The sequence below is a fragment of the Amphibalanus amphitrite genome, unplaced genomic scaffold, assembly GCF_019059575.1.
Source record: "Amphibalanus amphitrite isolate SeventyFive unplaced genomic scaffold, NRLGWU_Aamphi_draft 000454F_arrow, whole genome shotgun sequence".
Taxonomy (NCBI): Eukaryota; Metazoa; Arthropoda; class Thecostraca; order Balanomorpha; family Balanidae; genus Amphibalanus; species Amphibalanus amphitrite.
In genome coordinates, this window is record NW_024881948.1 from 17,384 (window position 1) to 32,308 (window position 14,925).

The following is a 14,925-nucleotide window of genomic DNA, read 5'->3' on the forward strand; positions in this document are numbered from 1 at the left end:
CGTCAAGCTGTTGTTTCTACCAATCGTCGTCCTCACTACGCGACGTCCAGCTTATGGCTGGACGACTATCGGTGTGCGGCGAGAGTAGTTCCTAATCGTAATGAAGCAGGCTCCCATTCTGGGTGATCGTAAGCGCATCTTGGTGGTCTGTCTCTAGGGACGGGAACGTATAGTAATATTAACTGACATCTGGGTTATCTAAAGAAGTCGACGTGGGGTTTCGGAAGGCATGTCAGCCACTTAGGGTCCCAACCGGCCTAAATTGCACTACTACACTGGTCCCTGATTGTCTCAGACTAAAGCCTCTGACGGCCCTAAGTTTGTGTCCACGGTACTTACGACGAATCCACCTGAGAAGCCATCAGTCTCCAAGTTACCACACAGGCATTGTCCTGGTCTGAGGGGGCCCTACGTGGGAAAAATACGGTCTCCACTCATACTGACCCTCAAAGCCTGGTATGGATCATCAGAGACCGGTGTGGCCGACACCAGAGGCTGACGTGCGTCCAGAAGCTGGCATTGGCCCTCAGAGCTCAGCACCGGACGCTCAGAAGTCGGCGGGGGCCCATCAGAAATCGATAGGTATGGTTCGCAAAAAAATATGCGTGCGGGCCCTCGGCATCAGGGCAGGAGCCGCCCGCCAGCCGGCGAAGGCCCGCAGAGGTAGTCTGGGACACTCAATAATCTAGGTACTTGGGACCTCAGATACCAGTGTAGGGTCGTCGGAGAATGGCGCAGGGTCTTATAGGGTCCTTACTCCTTACAAACCGGCATAGACTCTCAGAGGTCGGCGTGGTGCCCAAAAAGGCCAGTGAGGCTCTTCTCCGTCAGAAAACTACGTGGGGCTCCCAAAGGCTGGCATGAGCCCTCAGCTATCAGTTGGCCAACAGACTACAGAGGCTGATTTGGAGCCGACAGAGATCATAGTGGGCTCCTCCGATTTTCAACTCCGATTCTCCGATTGATTGATTGATCCGATTGATTTTGAACTCCGAATTTAAACTCCGATTAACGGGAGGCTAAAATGGCAAAAAAAGACCGACTTAAAAGAGAAAGTGTTGTGGGTTAAAAAAAACTACGGTTTCTTTCTTTGTATTATTATTACTGTCTGGTGTGGCAATGTGAGGGTCACTGAGGAAGTTACAAACTAATGTAAAAACATGGATCGGATGGCCTATGTTCTTTTTTTAAGATAAAAAAGTTAATGGTGGCATGACTGAGATGAAAAATAAGTGGCCTAAGTCCGGTGAGAAAACAGGATTTGGAGGTAGGTACCGTTAAGTGTGGCTATTTGAGACAGTGGGGCTATTTGAGACAGTACTGCAGTGGTTTAGTAAAATTGCTGTACCATGAAAACCGTTTGATATATTTGTATCATTTTTTTCTCAGGCTGATGTGGAATTGAACGATAAATGCCATGGATAAGGTGTTTTTAAAATTTTGAAAAGTTTTGAAAGAAATTTGGCATTAAATGAGAAACACAGTCTAAAAACACAATTTTAAGTTATACAGAAAGCACACTTATCTGCAGCTTAACATAGTTGAAGTTTTAAGAACTTTGCAACCGAATATATCGTAACTAACGTTATACTTATGGGCTAAGTACATTTTTCATGAAGACATGTATTGTTAAGGTTAGTGACGATTGTGTAACCTAATGTCTCAGAATCTTGATGATACCCAAATCGTCAAACTTCAACATATGCCAACATACGTCGTCCACTCCAGAAGTTTTGAGACTGGCCTCGTAAAATTCATATGAACAGTGCTAGATACTTGTTGTTTTCACAAGTCCTTACCACAGTTGTTATAAACGTACTTGCGTAATTTTGTTTTTCTACGTTGCAAAAGACGGCAACGGTGTCACCCTGAACATGGCAAGTCGCACGCAGCTTGTCACAGTGACCAGTGTAGAGCACAGTCAGGTTGTTCATGTGAAGACAACTTGGAGGGTCGCTGTGCAATACAATTTTGGGATTAGCTTGGCAAAAATGCCCGGGAAACATAGCAAATTGACTCTTAAGTGACTTGAGACGAAAGCTGGATGTATTTTTACCATCAGGAGACCAAGAGACAGAAGGTCCAATGAAAACACACTGACTCCTTCAGACCCAATAAAGACAGACAGCGCAGGTCCAATGGGAAGCTCAAATTAATCCCTTACTAAGAACAAAAAGGCAAAAACTTCATAACCTGGGTCCCCTACACGGTCAGATGGTCAACAAGGAATGATTCGTGAAGGTTCTGAGGGAGTTGAGAAAGATTTCGCCGCAAGCGGTCGGAACTCTTCAACTGTGGCCAGGGACTCCTGCACCAGGACAGCGCACACACCCACAAGTCCACCGTGGAGACGATCTATCTGACACAGATGTGCGTCAAAACCGTCCGTAACCCTTCCCACAGTCCTGATCTGGCCCCGTGGCTTCTGGATGTTCCCCAGACTGGCAGGGAAGTTCAGGGGCCGTCTTTCGGAGGATGTGGAGGAGATGAGTGAGGCTGTGACAGAGGCCCTGGGCACCTTCACTTTGAAGGTCTATCAGCAGGCCTTCAGGCAGTGACAGGAGCGCTAAAGCAGGTGCATTGGACTCGGGGGGCTCCATTTCGAGAGTCATACAAGTTTCATGCTTCTCTGAAACAGACAACTGTCTCTACTGAAAAAGTCTCAAAACTTCTGGAGTGCACCACGTATGCCATAAATATGGTACAGCTGATGGTTGTGATGTCAAGGCCCTAAAACAGGTGAAATTATGATGTATCCGAAAAGACATTACCGCTATCTGATAAAAGTGCATCAAACGTTCGACCTAATAGGTACTGATAGTTTCGTTGGATCGGCCGCTTTTTACGCGAGTCATTTGTGAAAAACCGCGAGGGTTTCCACTCGCCCCCCTATAAATGCGAGGGTTAGGAAATCGGACTACTTAATCCGTTTGCCTCTCTCTCTCTCTCTCTCTCTCTCTCTCCTCTCTCTCTCTCTCTCTCTCTCTCTCTCTCTCTCTCTCTCTCTCTCTCTCTCTCTCTCTCTCTCTCTCTCTCTCTCTCTCTCTCTCTCTCTCTCTCTCTCTCTCTCTCTCTCTCTCTCTCTCTCTCTCTCTCTCTCTCTCTCTCTCTCTCTCTCACTCCCCTAGTCCATCTCTCCCCTCTCTTTATATGGTGAAAAACATGAGACATCGACAGGATACCCGCCGGGCTCCAATGAAAGCGCTGTTCTGCACCGCCTTGTCAACCACAGGAAGGATGACGGCCATTGCAGCTGTCCGGCCAGGATGGCCGTCAGATAGGGAGGCTGGCACCGCCGTCTCCACTAGCCGCAGGCAGGATATAAGTGCGGTTGGCGTGGCGTCGGTCAGGGAAGGGGGTCTGGGGACGGGGCAGCAATCTGGAGAATACAGTCCAAGATGGAGCTGACGCAACTTCCCCGGGTCGGGTCACATGAAAATAATTATCTATGGGTCCAGGTCAGGTCATGAGGATTCGGGAACTTGAAACAGGTCCGGTTCAAGCAAATGTAACACTTTTCCTGTTCGTTACAGAGGATTTCTTGGCAACATTCTTTGCGTGTTTAGTGTGTACATAATTGGGAAACGACGCGACCAGTGACGAAAAACCCTACAGAGCGTACGAAATAACAGACAAACCATCTCAAAATTGGACCTTTGTTGACCTTCAGTGACCTGAGTACCACGTCATCCCCCTTCGGCGGCCAGCTGACCGTGGCTGCAGCGGTCCTCTCCTCTCTGACCATCACCTCAGACCACCAGAGGATTGATAGAGAACAGAACAGAGTGTATGTACCAACAGACACTGACTCTAGTTCTGTTTTGTGAGATCGGTCAGTCCCGTCACCAAACAGCCAATCTCGATACATGGCCGCTCGTTGCAGATAATTGGGTCTCTATGCACATCACGGGACATGTCAGTGACGCCTCCTTACCATTTACTAATAGCACAATAATGTACGGGTCTCACCGTCCGACACTCTGAAGAGCGGCGAGTAATGCGGCCTCTTGACTTGAATCCGGCTGTCCAGCTATCGTCGGTCAGGTCACAGCTATTGAATGAAACTCGTCTGGAATTCTACTCTCGGCCTCAACCGGCCGCTAGAAGTATCTAATGCAGAATAAAGGCCCCCTCTGTGACCTATGACATGGAGGGCGGGAAATCATAGAGAAGACACCGTTTTTAATTAAGAAAAAGGAAGTTAAATATAAGCGAGAAACTTCGCCAAGGTGAGTGGAGTCCGATCATTGGTATCAAGCACGGTTTGCTTCATTTGCGTTATTCACCATTTTTCATGGTGCACGCCCTAATTAGGACTTGCAGGTCCCGGAGGTGTTCCCGGCAACAATCGGTGACGTCACGCACCATTGCCGCCCGACACGAGGTGCGGCTGCAGCCACGCGCTGCCGAGAACACACACAGAGCCCGGTCTGCGGCGCCTTTGTTACAGCGTTGTACGGGAATGGGACGGACTGCCGTTGGACGTTACGGAACCAGCTTAAAATATGTACATCTCATTGGAGGTCAATCAGTGTAACAATTGGCTGAAGAGGCAAATTGTGTCATTATACTGCCGCGTCCCGTAAGGGGGGCCGAAACGGCCCCGCTATCTCCCTAAGCATTGCAGATATCGCCACCAAACATCAAGGACCCCTTTGTGAATCGGACATCATTTTCACACATTGTGGCCAAATTGTCCATGTAGATAGTCCAATATGTTTGCCACAGTATACTGTAGGGCCCAAATGCACTCCAAATTGTTATATCTAAGTTCGTTAAAAAATGATCTAATTAATATAAATGTACCGTTATTAAATCCTGATTCAGCCCAACATCCCAATGCAGGGTCAACACAACGGCATGCTAATTTATACCGAACTACATATATCTACCATAGTGCTACTCCTGATTTCGCTGCCCTGCAGCGCGCCAGTCGCTGCCACTGGACGGCCACGGCCACAGAGCGTTCCGTCTTATCTGTGTTCCTGTCCGGGTCGGTATATATCTACAGCGGCGTCGGCCGACCTCAGTCAGTCCGGGACAGTCGGAGCAGCCATCAGCCATGTCACGACCACAGACATATTGTGTGAGAAGAGCCGAGTGGATAAGGAATATGTATAGAGGTATTAACTGGCAAGTGAGAACGATTGTGGAGAAGTACGGATCGTGTGCACATTTGATACCGGACACTCTGCTACTGGCACACGACCTTGTGGGCAACCACTCTGCTGGGGATCAGGCCTTCTGTACCGAGGCTGAGGTAAGACTCGCTGTCGACAGACTGGTAGATGAACCGCTCATGGCAGCCCTGCAGGATCTCAATGACGCCGCCGCCGCCCGGTGTCGGCACTGCCAGCCCGACCAGCCCCTCAGGGTAACCTCCATCAACGGATCTGGCAGCAGTGCCGAGGGCCTGTCGGACGGAGCAGTCGGCCGTCGAGGGACGTCAGATTTTGATCTGATGTTCGAGTTCGACGGTCCCTTCCGCTGGGCGGCGCTCGGAAATAGAGAGGAGCCGTCCGTTATTAGTCCACAGTCTGCACCACAGCTTTGGGCACGGCCGACCAAAAACCCAGGTTTCGTGACGCTGCACTGGGTCAAGACGACAAAGTGCTGCCACGAGAAGGCACTGGAGGCACTGCCGGCACACACCATGCGCAATCTCATGCAGGAACATTGCCGGGTTATTAGAGGAGGAGAAATCAGCACCGCCGGACCGGCGGTCAATGTCAGGTCATCACATGATATTTCAGACGGCGGTGTTGACTTCGTGCCATGTATCCTTGTGCGCGGGTGGTGGCCGGCAGAAGACCAGCTCGAAGGCTGTCACCTGGAGCACGATTTTCCACCAGCGGCCGTGAGAGATGATATCCGTTATTTCGGTGTGCATCTCGTGCCGACCGGCCGGCCTGGCAGTGACACCGAGTATATCGAGTTTCGGATTTCCTACTCACGGGCGGAGCTGGTCACCGTTCGCCACCTCGCTTCAGTTATACGAGCGGCTATCAAGGCTGTAAAAGCCATCAAAGGCATTCTGAAAAAGAACGAGGTGATGAGTGATGAGGTAAAATTAAAATCGTACTTTATAAAGACGGCGGGTCTCTGGGTGGCCCAAACCACGCCCCCTCGAATGTGGAAAGGCATCGCTGATGGTGTCTACAAAATACTTGACTGGCTGGAGGGAAGTTTTACCACTGGAAGACTACCTTGCTTTTTCGATCACAACATTGATGTGGCGGCTGAACTCAGCACAAAGGAGCGACAGGATATCATCGACACCATACGTCTGATGAGGGAGCATGCCACGCTCCTTCTGATGGCAGTCTGTGAGGATAAGTTTGACGTGGATCTGCTGCTGGAGGGCGGGACGGAGCCGCTCTCAGAACGTCAGCTGCGGCTCCGTCTCGGACGGACGCTCGTCCGGCAAGCTGTGGTTGGTGGCGTCCGTGACCGCCCCACGGCTCCGTGGTGGGAGAGCTGGTGGAAAGAGAACATCCCTCCGCTGGTCCGCACGGCACCACTACTACTACAGTGGTGGCACTACAGCAAATCAGGATCATACCGCCAGCAGTGTCACCTGTTCATGGCGTGGACTGTGGTCGACCCGGCGGACCTGGTGGGCGGGACGGTGAAGACGTCACCAGTCAGTGACATCGTCACGCTGGACGTAACGCCCCTGATACAACTCCTCACCAGGTCTGACCTGGAGCTCCTGCTGGGTGACCCGGACAGGGTGGCCTCCTGGTGTAGTCAGCAGCTGCGGCGGCCGCTGGAGGAGCGGCCAGCCGGACTGACCACCGAGCTGGACACGCCGCGGGGCCGTGCCGAGCTGCTGCTGCGGCCTGAGCTGCTGCTCCAGGCCCTCCGCGTGAACGCACCGCGTAAGATGGACTGGTGGCGGGATATAGACCAGAGAGAGAAGAACAAGTGGATGAGTAACTACCTAACAATGGATACCTACCAGGAGACCCGGGAGTGGTTGGAACAGTTTTTCAACACCAACCTTCATTGGCAGCTCCATGAGAAACTCCCAGAGATGGACGCCGCGTCTGTGGCCACCACGGCCGGCCTCTGGCGCCGCCGGTGGCAGCAGCTGCTGTCCGGTGACCGGCTTCGTACGGCCTATGACGCCGTCACCGGCTGGTGGCCGGACCGATGGGAGATGACACCGTACTACCTGGCGGTGGACGAGACCGATTCACAAGGTAAGACATAACAGCGCCGATCAATGTTGCTCAAAGAGTTCCATTCATATTTCATATTACCAGTGTATTTTGAGACGTGGCGGTAAAACACTAGAATGACTGAATAAAGCTCAATGATTTGAAGGAAATTAGAATATTAGTTATGAGGCGGAATATTACCACCAAAAACGCTTAATATCTCCTACATGTTAACTCATTCGCATTAACAATGCATGACGTTAGACGTTATTTTCGAACGATCAGGCTTTCTGTTAACTTATTAGAAAGCCTACGCGAAATAAATTTTGTTTTCTAATAGAAGAAGGGCTATGCCCTGTGATAGAGCATTATGACAAAACATCTACTAACAAAATCATATGTTTGTGATCTACTTGTGTTTCACCGCGATCCTACTGACTGACCTCCCACCTGACCCTACTGACTGACCTCCCACCTGACCCCACTGACTGACCTCCCACATGACCAAACTGACTGACCTCCCACCTGACCCCACTGACTGACCTCCCACCTGACCCCACTGACTGACCTCCCACCTGACCCCACTGACTGACCTCACACCTGACCCCACTGACTGACCTCACACCTGACCCCACTGACTGACCTCCCACCTGACCCCACTGACTGACCTCCCACCTGACCCCACTGACTGACCTCCCACCTGACCCCACTGACTGACCTCCCACCTGACCCCACTGACTGACCTCCCACCTGACCCCACTGACTGACATCCCACCTGTCCCCACTGACTGACCTCCCACCTGACCCCACTGACTGACCTCCCACCTGTCCCCACTGACTGACCTCCCACCTGACCCCACTGACTGACCCCGTCCCCACCCACACCTGACCCCGCTGACCGTGACCACTTACACGATAATTATCCTCCTGACCTTCCTATGTCGCTGTTTACTGATAAATCACATGGGACCAACCAGCTCTTTAATTCCATCTGACTTTCTGTGTTCCAGACTCAGAGCAGGATGACGACGGAGAGGCCGGTGGCGAGGAGCGGCGCGGCCCAGACGAGAAGCAGACAGTGGAGGGTCTACCTCGTCCTCAGCGAGAGAAATGGCAGCAGCTGGAGCGACAGCACCAGCAGCTGTGGCAGGAGCTGGACCGGCGCGGCTACGAGCAGAAGAAGAGTCTGAACCAGCAGCATGATGAGGAGTGCCGGAGTCTGGAGCGACATCATGACAAAAAGTGGCGGAGCATGGAAAAGCGGCATCATGACGAGCTGAAGAGGCTCCATCAACGACACGAGAGTGGTACCAGGTGCGTGGAGCTTCAGAACCCGGGGCACGCGCAGCAAGAGAGACGTCATAGGCATTTGGATCTTCTGAATCGCAGAAAGCGAAGGCAGTCGGAAGAGCTGGAGAGACAGCACCAGATAGAGTGGGGAGACCTGGCGCAGAAGGTCCAGAGGCAGTGGAACAAGATGAAACGGAGACACCAAAGCGAGTCACAAGAGCTGAAGGAGAGGTACCCGAACATCTGGACAGGGGAGGAGTTGGATCGGCTGATGGAGGAGTGCAGCAGGAGGCGTCAGCAGCTGGGGGAGCAGTTGGGGAAGGAACTGGAGAAGGAGCTGGAGTTTAAGGAGGAACCCAGGAAGAGACAGGAGAAGGACCTGGAACTGGAAGAGGAGGAGGAAGAGTCATTGGTGCGAGGTAAGATTTAAGGTTCAGGGGTAAACAAAATTGTGTTGTATTTTTTATAATAGAAGAGGGACCGGATAAAACTCGAAAACTAACATAAACACTAGCAAAAGGATAAGTTAGTCAAAAAAAGTTGATAAGAACGCTCGTCCAACAACGTGTTCACGTTATAAGCATTGATATTCGACTCATTTCTCGATGGCGGCAATGTCAATCTTCCTATATCTTGTTCGTTAAAAAGATATGTTAACAGTAAAAGTACAACGTAAATGAGGAAATCATAAAGCGCCATCCTATAGTCAAGTTTAACGTACATCGATAGGATGTATACCGTGTTACATACCGCGTTCCATGGTAATCTTAACCCTCGCCGGCCGAGGGGGGGGGGGCGGGTGCCGCCCCCCCATAGGGTTTTTTCGCGATAGCTCCGAACACGCTGGCGATAGAGAGCTGAAACTTGGCATACCTGACCTTTGATCCAAGCCGCATCTTTTGACACCAACCGCATTTTTGGGTCAGGTCAGGTCACTGACCTATGACGTCATAAGTGAACCTCTGCACGGTCTTCAGATGTCGCAACTTCGCAACGCCCTCACTGCCAGAGGAGATGTCACAGGGAAATGAAACTTGCAGGATCTAGTATCCATCATGAGTCTCACAACTTGTATATCTCGGATTTTTCCTAAAGGTCATATGAGGTCAGGTCATTTTCGTGACCTCACCATTATAAGTCAATGGGGAAAAATGAAAACTGCTATTCTGGCGCCGGGAACGATCTCCAACTATCTCAAGCACACAGAATCGTGATTTGATGCACTCCTTGCAAGGTTAGATGCGTCACTTTTGCAATGTTGACCTTGCGTGACGTCATTTATGACGTCATCAAGGTCATATTAGTTTTTCGTCAATAACTCTTGATCAAATTGAGCTAGCGATTCGGGAAAGCCACCAATGGACTCAGGAAGACCTGCCGAATCGAATGATATGCGACATGACCTCTTTCGACCAACTTCGTGACCTGGGGGTGCTGACCTGACCTTGACCTGAGGTCAACACCCCAAGTTGACCTGACCCGGACAAAAAGTATATCATTCGACGCGCCTGAGCGAGGCGAACACGATGCTGCCAAAATCGCGGCTCTGCGGCCGTTTTTTGCGAAGTTATTCACCAAAAACTGAACCGTACCTTGGGGCACTTGACCTGACCTCAGAGGTCACCGGTTGACCTAGGACCTTAAAATCGGGTACCAATCTCTGCGTCTCGTAACGGCGCACACGCTCGTTTTTTCCGCGACGCGCTAGCTCCACCAGGGGCGAAACGGCGAGGGGGGGTCGTACCCGCCCCCCCCCCCCCCCCTCGGCCGGCGCGTATGTAGAAAACCAATAAGTCCGGCGAGGGTTAACTCAGTAAAACATGTTACTTTTAAACATATCATCTGAATTGATAGATCATTCCGACATGTCCTAGCCGAAGCGGTAGAGATCCTATCGTAGCTGACAAACTGACGGGGGTTTCAATTATTTCTGCATCTAAAAGCAAAATACGCATCTATGCACCAATCCTATACAATCAGGGTCGATGTAAACAGTACACCATGCCCTTCTGATTCCAGACACCAAGAACCATGAGAGGCAACAGATGCAGCAACAACATGACCAACGACAACAGCAGCAGCAACAACAACATCAAGAAGAAGAACAGCATCAGAGGCGGCAGCCGAGCCGGAACGTTGAACACCTCAGGAACCTAATAGAGGTCACCCGAAGACACCGCCAGCAGCGTATCCAGCTCCAGGAGCGGCACAACCAGGAGCTGGAGGAGCAGAGGAGACGTCACCGGCAGGAGAGGAAGGATCTGGTGCGGCGCCTCGGCTGTCGGCGGGACAGCCAGGAGCGGCGCCACGGAAAGTGACCGACGTGAGTTGATTTTGGTGAAAAGTACATATTCCACATTTATCTCACATAATAAGAATAAAATTCACGTTGAACGGAGTCTTGGAAGAGATGAAAAACACTAGGGATAGGTACAATTATGGATGCTCCTCAGGCCTCCTGAGGCAAATATTTGCCATATTCAATCCTACTCTGTTTGTGTTTCAGGATATCAGCGGAGTCGCGGACCACCCCAAGGAGGCGCCACTACGGAGAACAAGTCGAGGGTCAGAAATTTGTGGTGCCAGATAAGTTCAAAATGTGTCGAATGTGTAGATATTGTAAATAGAAAATACATTGAACAATATTGTATATCATCACCGTTCCATTGAAGACAGGAAATTACAAATATGTACATAGGTGAGTGCATGGTATCATTATGTACAAAATGGCGATGTTTACGATGTTCATAACGTGTAGGCAAATAATTGCACATTGGATGTGTTACAGAATACAGGGTGACGTTTGTTGTTATACAAGTACAAATTGTTGTTCGATGATGTCATTTATTGAAATGGGCTCAGTGAACACTCACTGTTGCTTATGATACTCACTGATGTCAGTGAACACTCACTTTTTATGATACATGTCTTGTGTAATGTGTATTCTTGTCAAACTATATGTAGACATTAGGAGGTGTACCGATCGGTACATACATACCAATCTGTACCGAGTCAGTACATGGTAACCGTTGGATGTGGTGGCCACTGGATGTAGTATTAATATAATATTAGCCATCCACGACCCAGCTAACTGCGAAGGAAGGCCGGGCCGGCCGGGCTCCACTGATAGCGCTGGTCTGCACCGCCACGTCAACCACAGGAAGGGTGACGACAATTGCGGCCGACTGGCCAGGAAGGCCGTCAGATAGGCGGGCTGGCACCGCCGTCTCCACTAGCCGCAGGCAGGATGGTGCGGTTGGCATGGCGTCGGTCAGGGAAGGGGGGGGGGGTCTGGGGACGGGGCAGCAATCTGGAAAATACAGTCCAAGATGCTGACGCGACTTGCCCGGGTCGGGTCACAAGGGACTGGTGACGAACAGGTCCTAGTTAGGTCATGAAGATTTGGAAAGTTACAACAGCCCCGGTTCAGTGATCTGGAAGCGGCATCCCGAACGTGCGAACCTGAAAACCGGGTTTGAACTGACTTTTGCACGGCGCCCTACAAGCCGCTCTCTAACTGTGTATCAAATTCAAAATTCGAGTACAATCGGTTTAGCGGTTCTTGAAATCTGGAAGCCTCCTCTGCACGTGCAGCAGCACCCCAACCGTGACACACGGGAATGCATTGCCTGGTGGGCGCCCATACCTACACGCCAATCTTAGTGCAATCAGCACAGTAAATACCGAGACCCCTACCGAGATATTGCAATTGCTTCAAAACTGACCCCTCTTCGTTTCGCACGTGGCACGTGCATAAGGGGTCAACCACATATATCCGATTATTTCCTGGTAGAAGAAATAAAGCTAACGTGCAAAAATTATCGCAAGTTATCGGTTTAGTCAGTGGTTGCGGAGATATTCGTGTAACCTAGGTAAAAGCGGCCTGTCGCTAATACTATGAAATTTTTGTTATTTTCCATAAGAGTTTGCTCGCTTCGCTCGCTCGTTACAAGGTATTTATTTACTTACGGAGCTTTTATTACCTATGAATATATTCAAGTTAATTTTCATAAATTGTTATTCCTATTGTTTAAAAAAAAAATAGTACGCTATTCCACCTCATAAGCATCTACCACCAAACATAGGATCGTCGTCAATCTTTAACCCGCGCCCTGGTGGGGTCTGTTTATAACGCGACCTTCAATCTTATAAACGCCCTGGAAGGAATATGGCAGCACTGGCTGAAGTTCAGCTGCAGAAAACGGCTATCAAATACAAAATTGTTTTCACGCATTTCAGTCGATCGTATGTTGACGGTCCAACGAATAATTTCGTTGACTCAGATAACCGATTGTAAGCACTGGTATCACTGTAAATGTTACCAAATGCCGTGAATAGAATAGTACGGCATTTTATAAAATTGGTGGCCCCCACCAAAAAATAGGCCCCCCGGGGGGGGGGCTATTTTTTGCCCCCCCCCCCCGCATCTCTGAAACTACTGGACGGATCCGCAAAACTCAAAGGGCGTTCGAAAGGCCTGTCAAATTTGTCGAAGGAAACCAAATTTCATTGGCCTCGGGGTCACCGATGACGTCACAGGTTAGGTCAAAGATGAAATGTTTCAACGTTCACGGGTCTTCTAGGGAATGCGCTATAACACCGAGGAAAACGCATTTTGTCGAGAATCAGCGATAGGGCGTCAGTTGCCTAGTAGATATGTTGATATTAGAGGTCACTGACAATACCAGGTCAGGTCACAGGTCAGGTCACCAAGGGTCACAGGTCAGGTCACATGAACCCAACTTTACTGAGGTTGTGTGATGCATGTTTTATGGCTAATTTTTCATTTCCAACTCAATGGTGTTGGTTATAAGACTATCAGGTACGGCTTAGGTTACTTTTTGGTGAAGGTTAGGTCAACGTCAGGTCAAGGTCAGACCAAAAAAGTCAAATTTTAAAGTTGATAGTTTTGCATAAAATGGGTATTGATTCGATGCAGATCGTCACGGGGAGTCTAATGGTGGTCTTTGTTTTGCGCTACAGGGTCTAGAATTGCTAAATATTGAGTTTGAAAATTTGACGTCATCAATTTTGAAGTTTTTTCGCTATAACTTCGCCAAAAAAAGAGGTATCAATCTAAAACTTCGTATGTGGATGGAAGGTGGTAAGGACTGTCAGATATATTCCGGTTTTTGCGAAAATAGAAAAAAAAAACTTTTTGGATTTTTCGACTATTATATCCAAAAAAAAATATTTTCTTATTTTTCGGGGTCAAAATCAATGATTTCAAAAATCCGAGATAACCGTTTTGTAGCCCTGTCAATTCTATAGCTTTTATGTTCTTATCATTTTTCTGTATTTGCAAAGCTATATGCCCGACAGCTCTTCCCGCGAAACCCTTTTTTGGGTCGAAAACGGCAGAACATGACGTCACTCTGACGTCATTTCCGGCCAACCTATCATAGCTTTTGGAAAAGTGTTTGGTCACAATGTGTAAAATTTATGTCCGGGAGGGTACTGAAAGTTTGGATACGATCAGCGCAGCGGTTCTGGAGATAGGGGAAGGAGGGTGAATTGCGCCACCTTAACCCGCGAGTTGCTGGGGGGCGTTAAACGCCCCTACTTTTTTCGCCTAGGGAATTGATGGAAGTTTATTGTGACAAAGTTTCAAAAAAATCGTTTGGAAAATTTTTGAGATATCGAGGTTTTAGTGACGTCATGATTTCTGAGTTTTCGACCAAAAACGGCATATGTTCACAAAATCATATAAAATCACAGAATAGACATACAGACATGCCGTAAACGCCATTAGACTGCCGATACCATGAACAATCAAATGGCTATCTTCGATTATTGATTATCGTTCCGCATTTTCCAAAATCTTGAACTGAATCTTGGCAATTTCTCGTGACTACTTCACCACCATGATACATGCATTTCTTAAATTGAACTTTTTGAGCCAAGCACGTACATACCTATATGATAAAATGAATGTCACCATCGTGTTCTACGCCCCAAATTGCCCATAAAACATGTGTCACAGGCTGCGAATATCAGTTTTGATTTTCGGGCATATGTGCCTACCCGGTTGACCTGACCTTGACCCTGACCTATGATTGACTGACCCCTACATGGAGCTGACACTCTTGTAGGCCTTATATGATGGATTGTGCACCATTTTGACAGAGTTTATGACGAGAGGAGCCCATTGCGAAGTCCTGAAGTCCATGCTACTGAAAGCCCGATTTCAGGTGTTTGACCTGACCTTGACCTGACCTCTGACCTCAAAATTCAACTTAAAAGTACTCATCTGAAGCGTCTCGTCGCGTTCTTTCGTTTGCCGCCTCGTGCGTTTCGCTGCGCCTATTGGTTCTCGAGTTATCGGCTGGGGGCGTTTAACGCCCCCCCCCCAGCAAACGGTGGGTGGCGAAATACCCCAGCAACTGCCGGGTTAAGGAAAAACGCTAATTGTAAGAAAACCACTGGAGATGTAAGCATGCACTGTTCACCATTTCAAAGACGAACTCATTGG

The 14,925-nt window shown here is 49.3% G+C and overlaps 1 protein-coding gene across 1 annotated transcript; it reads left to right on the plus strand.

Annotated features, from left to right (window-relative positions):
• Positions 1-5,008: 5,008 nt before the first annotated feature.
• On the plus strand, positions 5,009-11,544 carry LOC122391781. The gene is made up of 4 exons (XM_043386024.1): positions 5,009-7,205; positions 8,174-8,872; positions 10,473-10,776; positions 10,960-11,544. The coding sequence occupies exons 1-3, from the start codon at positions 5,063-5,065 to the stop codon at positions 10,769-10,771; spliced, it is 3,141 nt and encodes a 1,046-aa protein (XP_043241959.1). The 5' UTR covers positions 5,009-5,062; the 3' UTR covers positions 10,772-10,776; positions 10,960-11,544.
• The last annotated feature ends 3,381 nt before the right edge of the window (positions 11,545-14,925 follow it).

Bases quoted from the DNA above. Each gene is read 5' to 3' on its own strand.
- LOC122391781 (XM_043386024.1), top strand. From the start codon at position 5,063: ATGTCACGACCACAGACATATTGTGTGAGAAGAGCCGAGTGGATAAGG. The intron at 7,206-8,173 runs GTAAGACATAAC...TCTGTGTTCCAG, and splicing joins GGACGAGACCGATTCACAAG to ACTCAGAGCAGGATGACGAC. The intron at 8,873-10,472 runs GTAAGATTTAAG...TTCTGATTCCAG, and splicing joins GGAAGAGTCATTGGTGCGAG to ACACCAAGAACCATGAGAGG.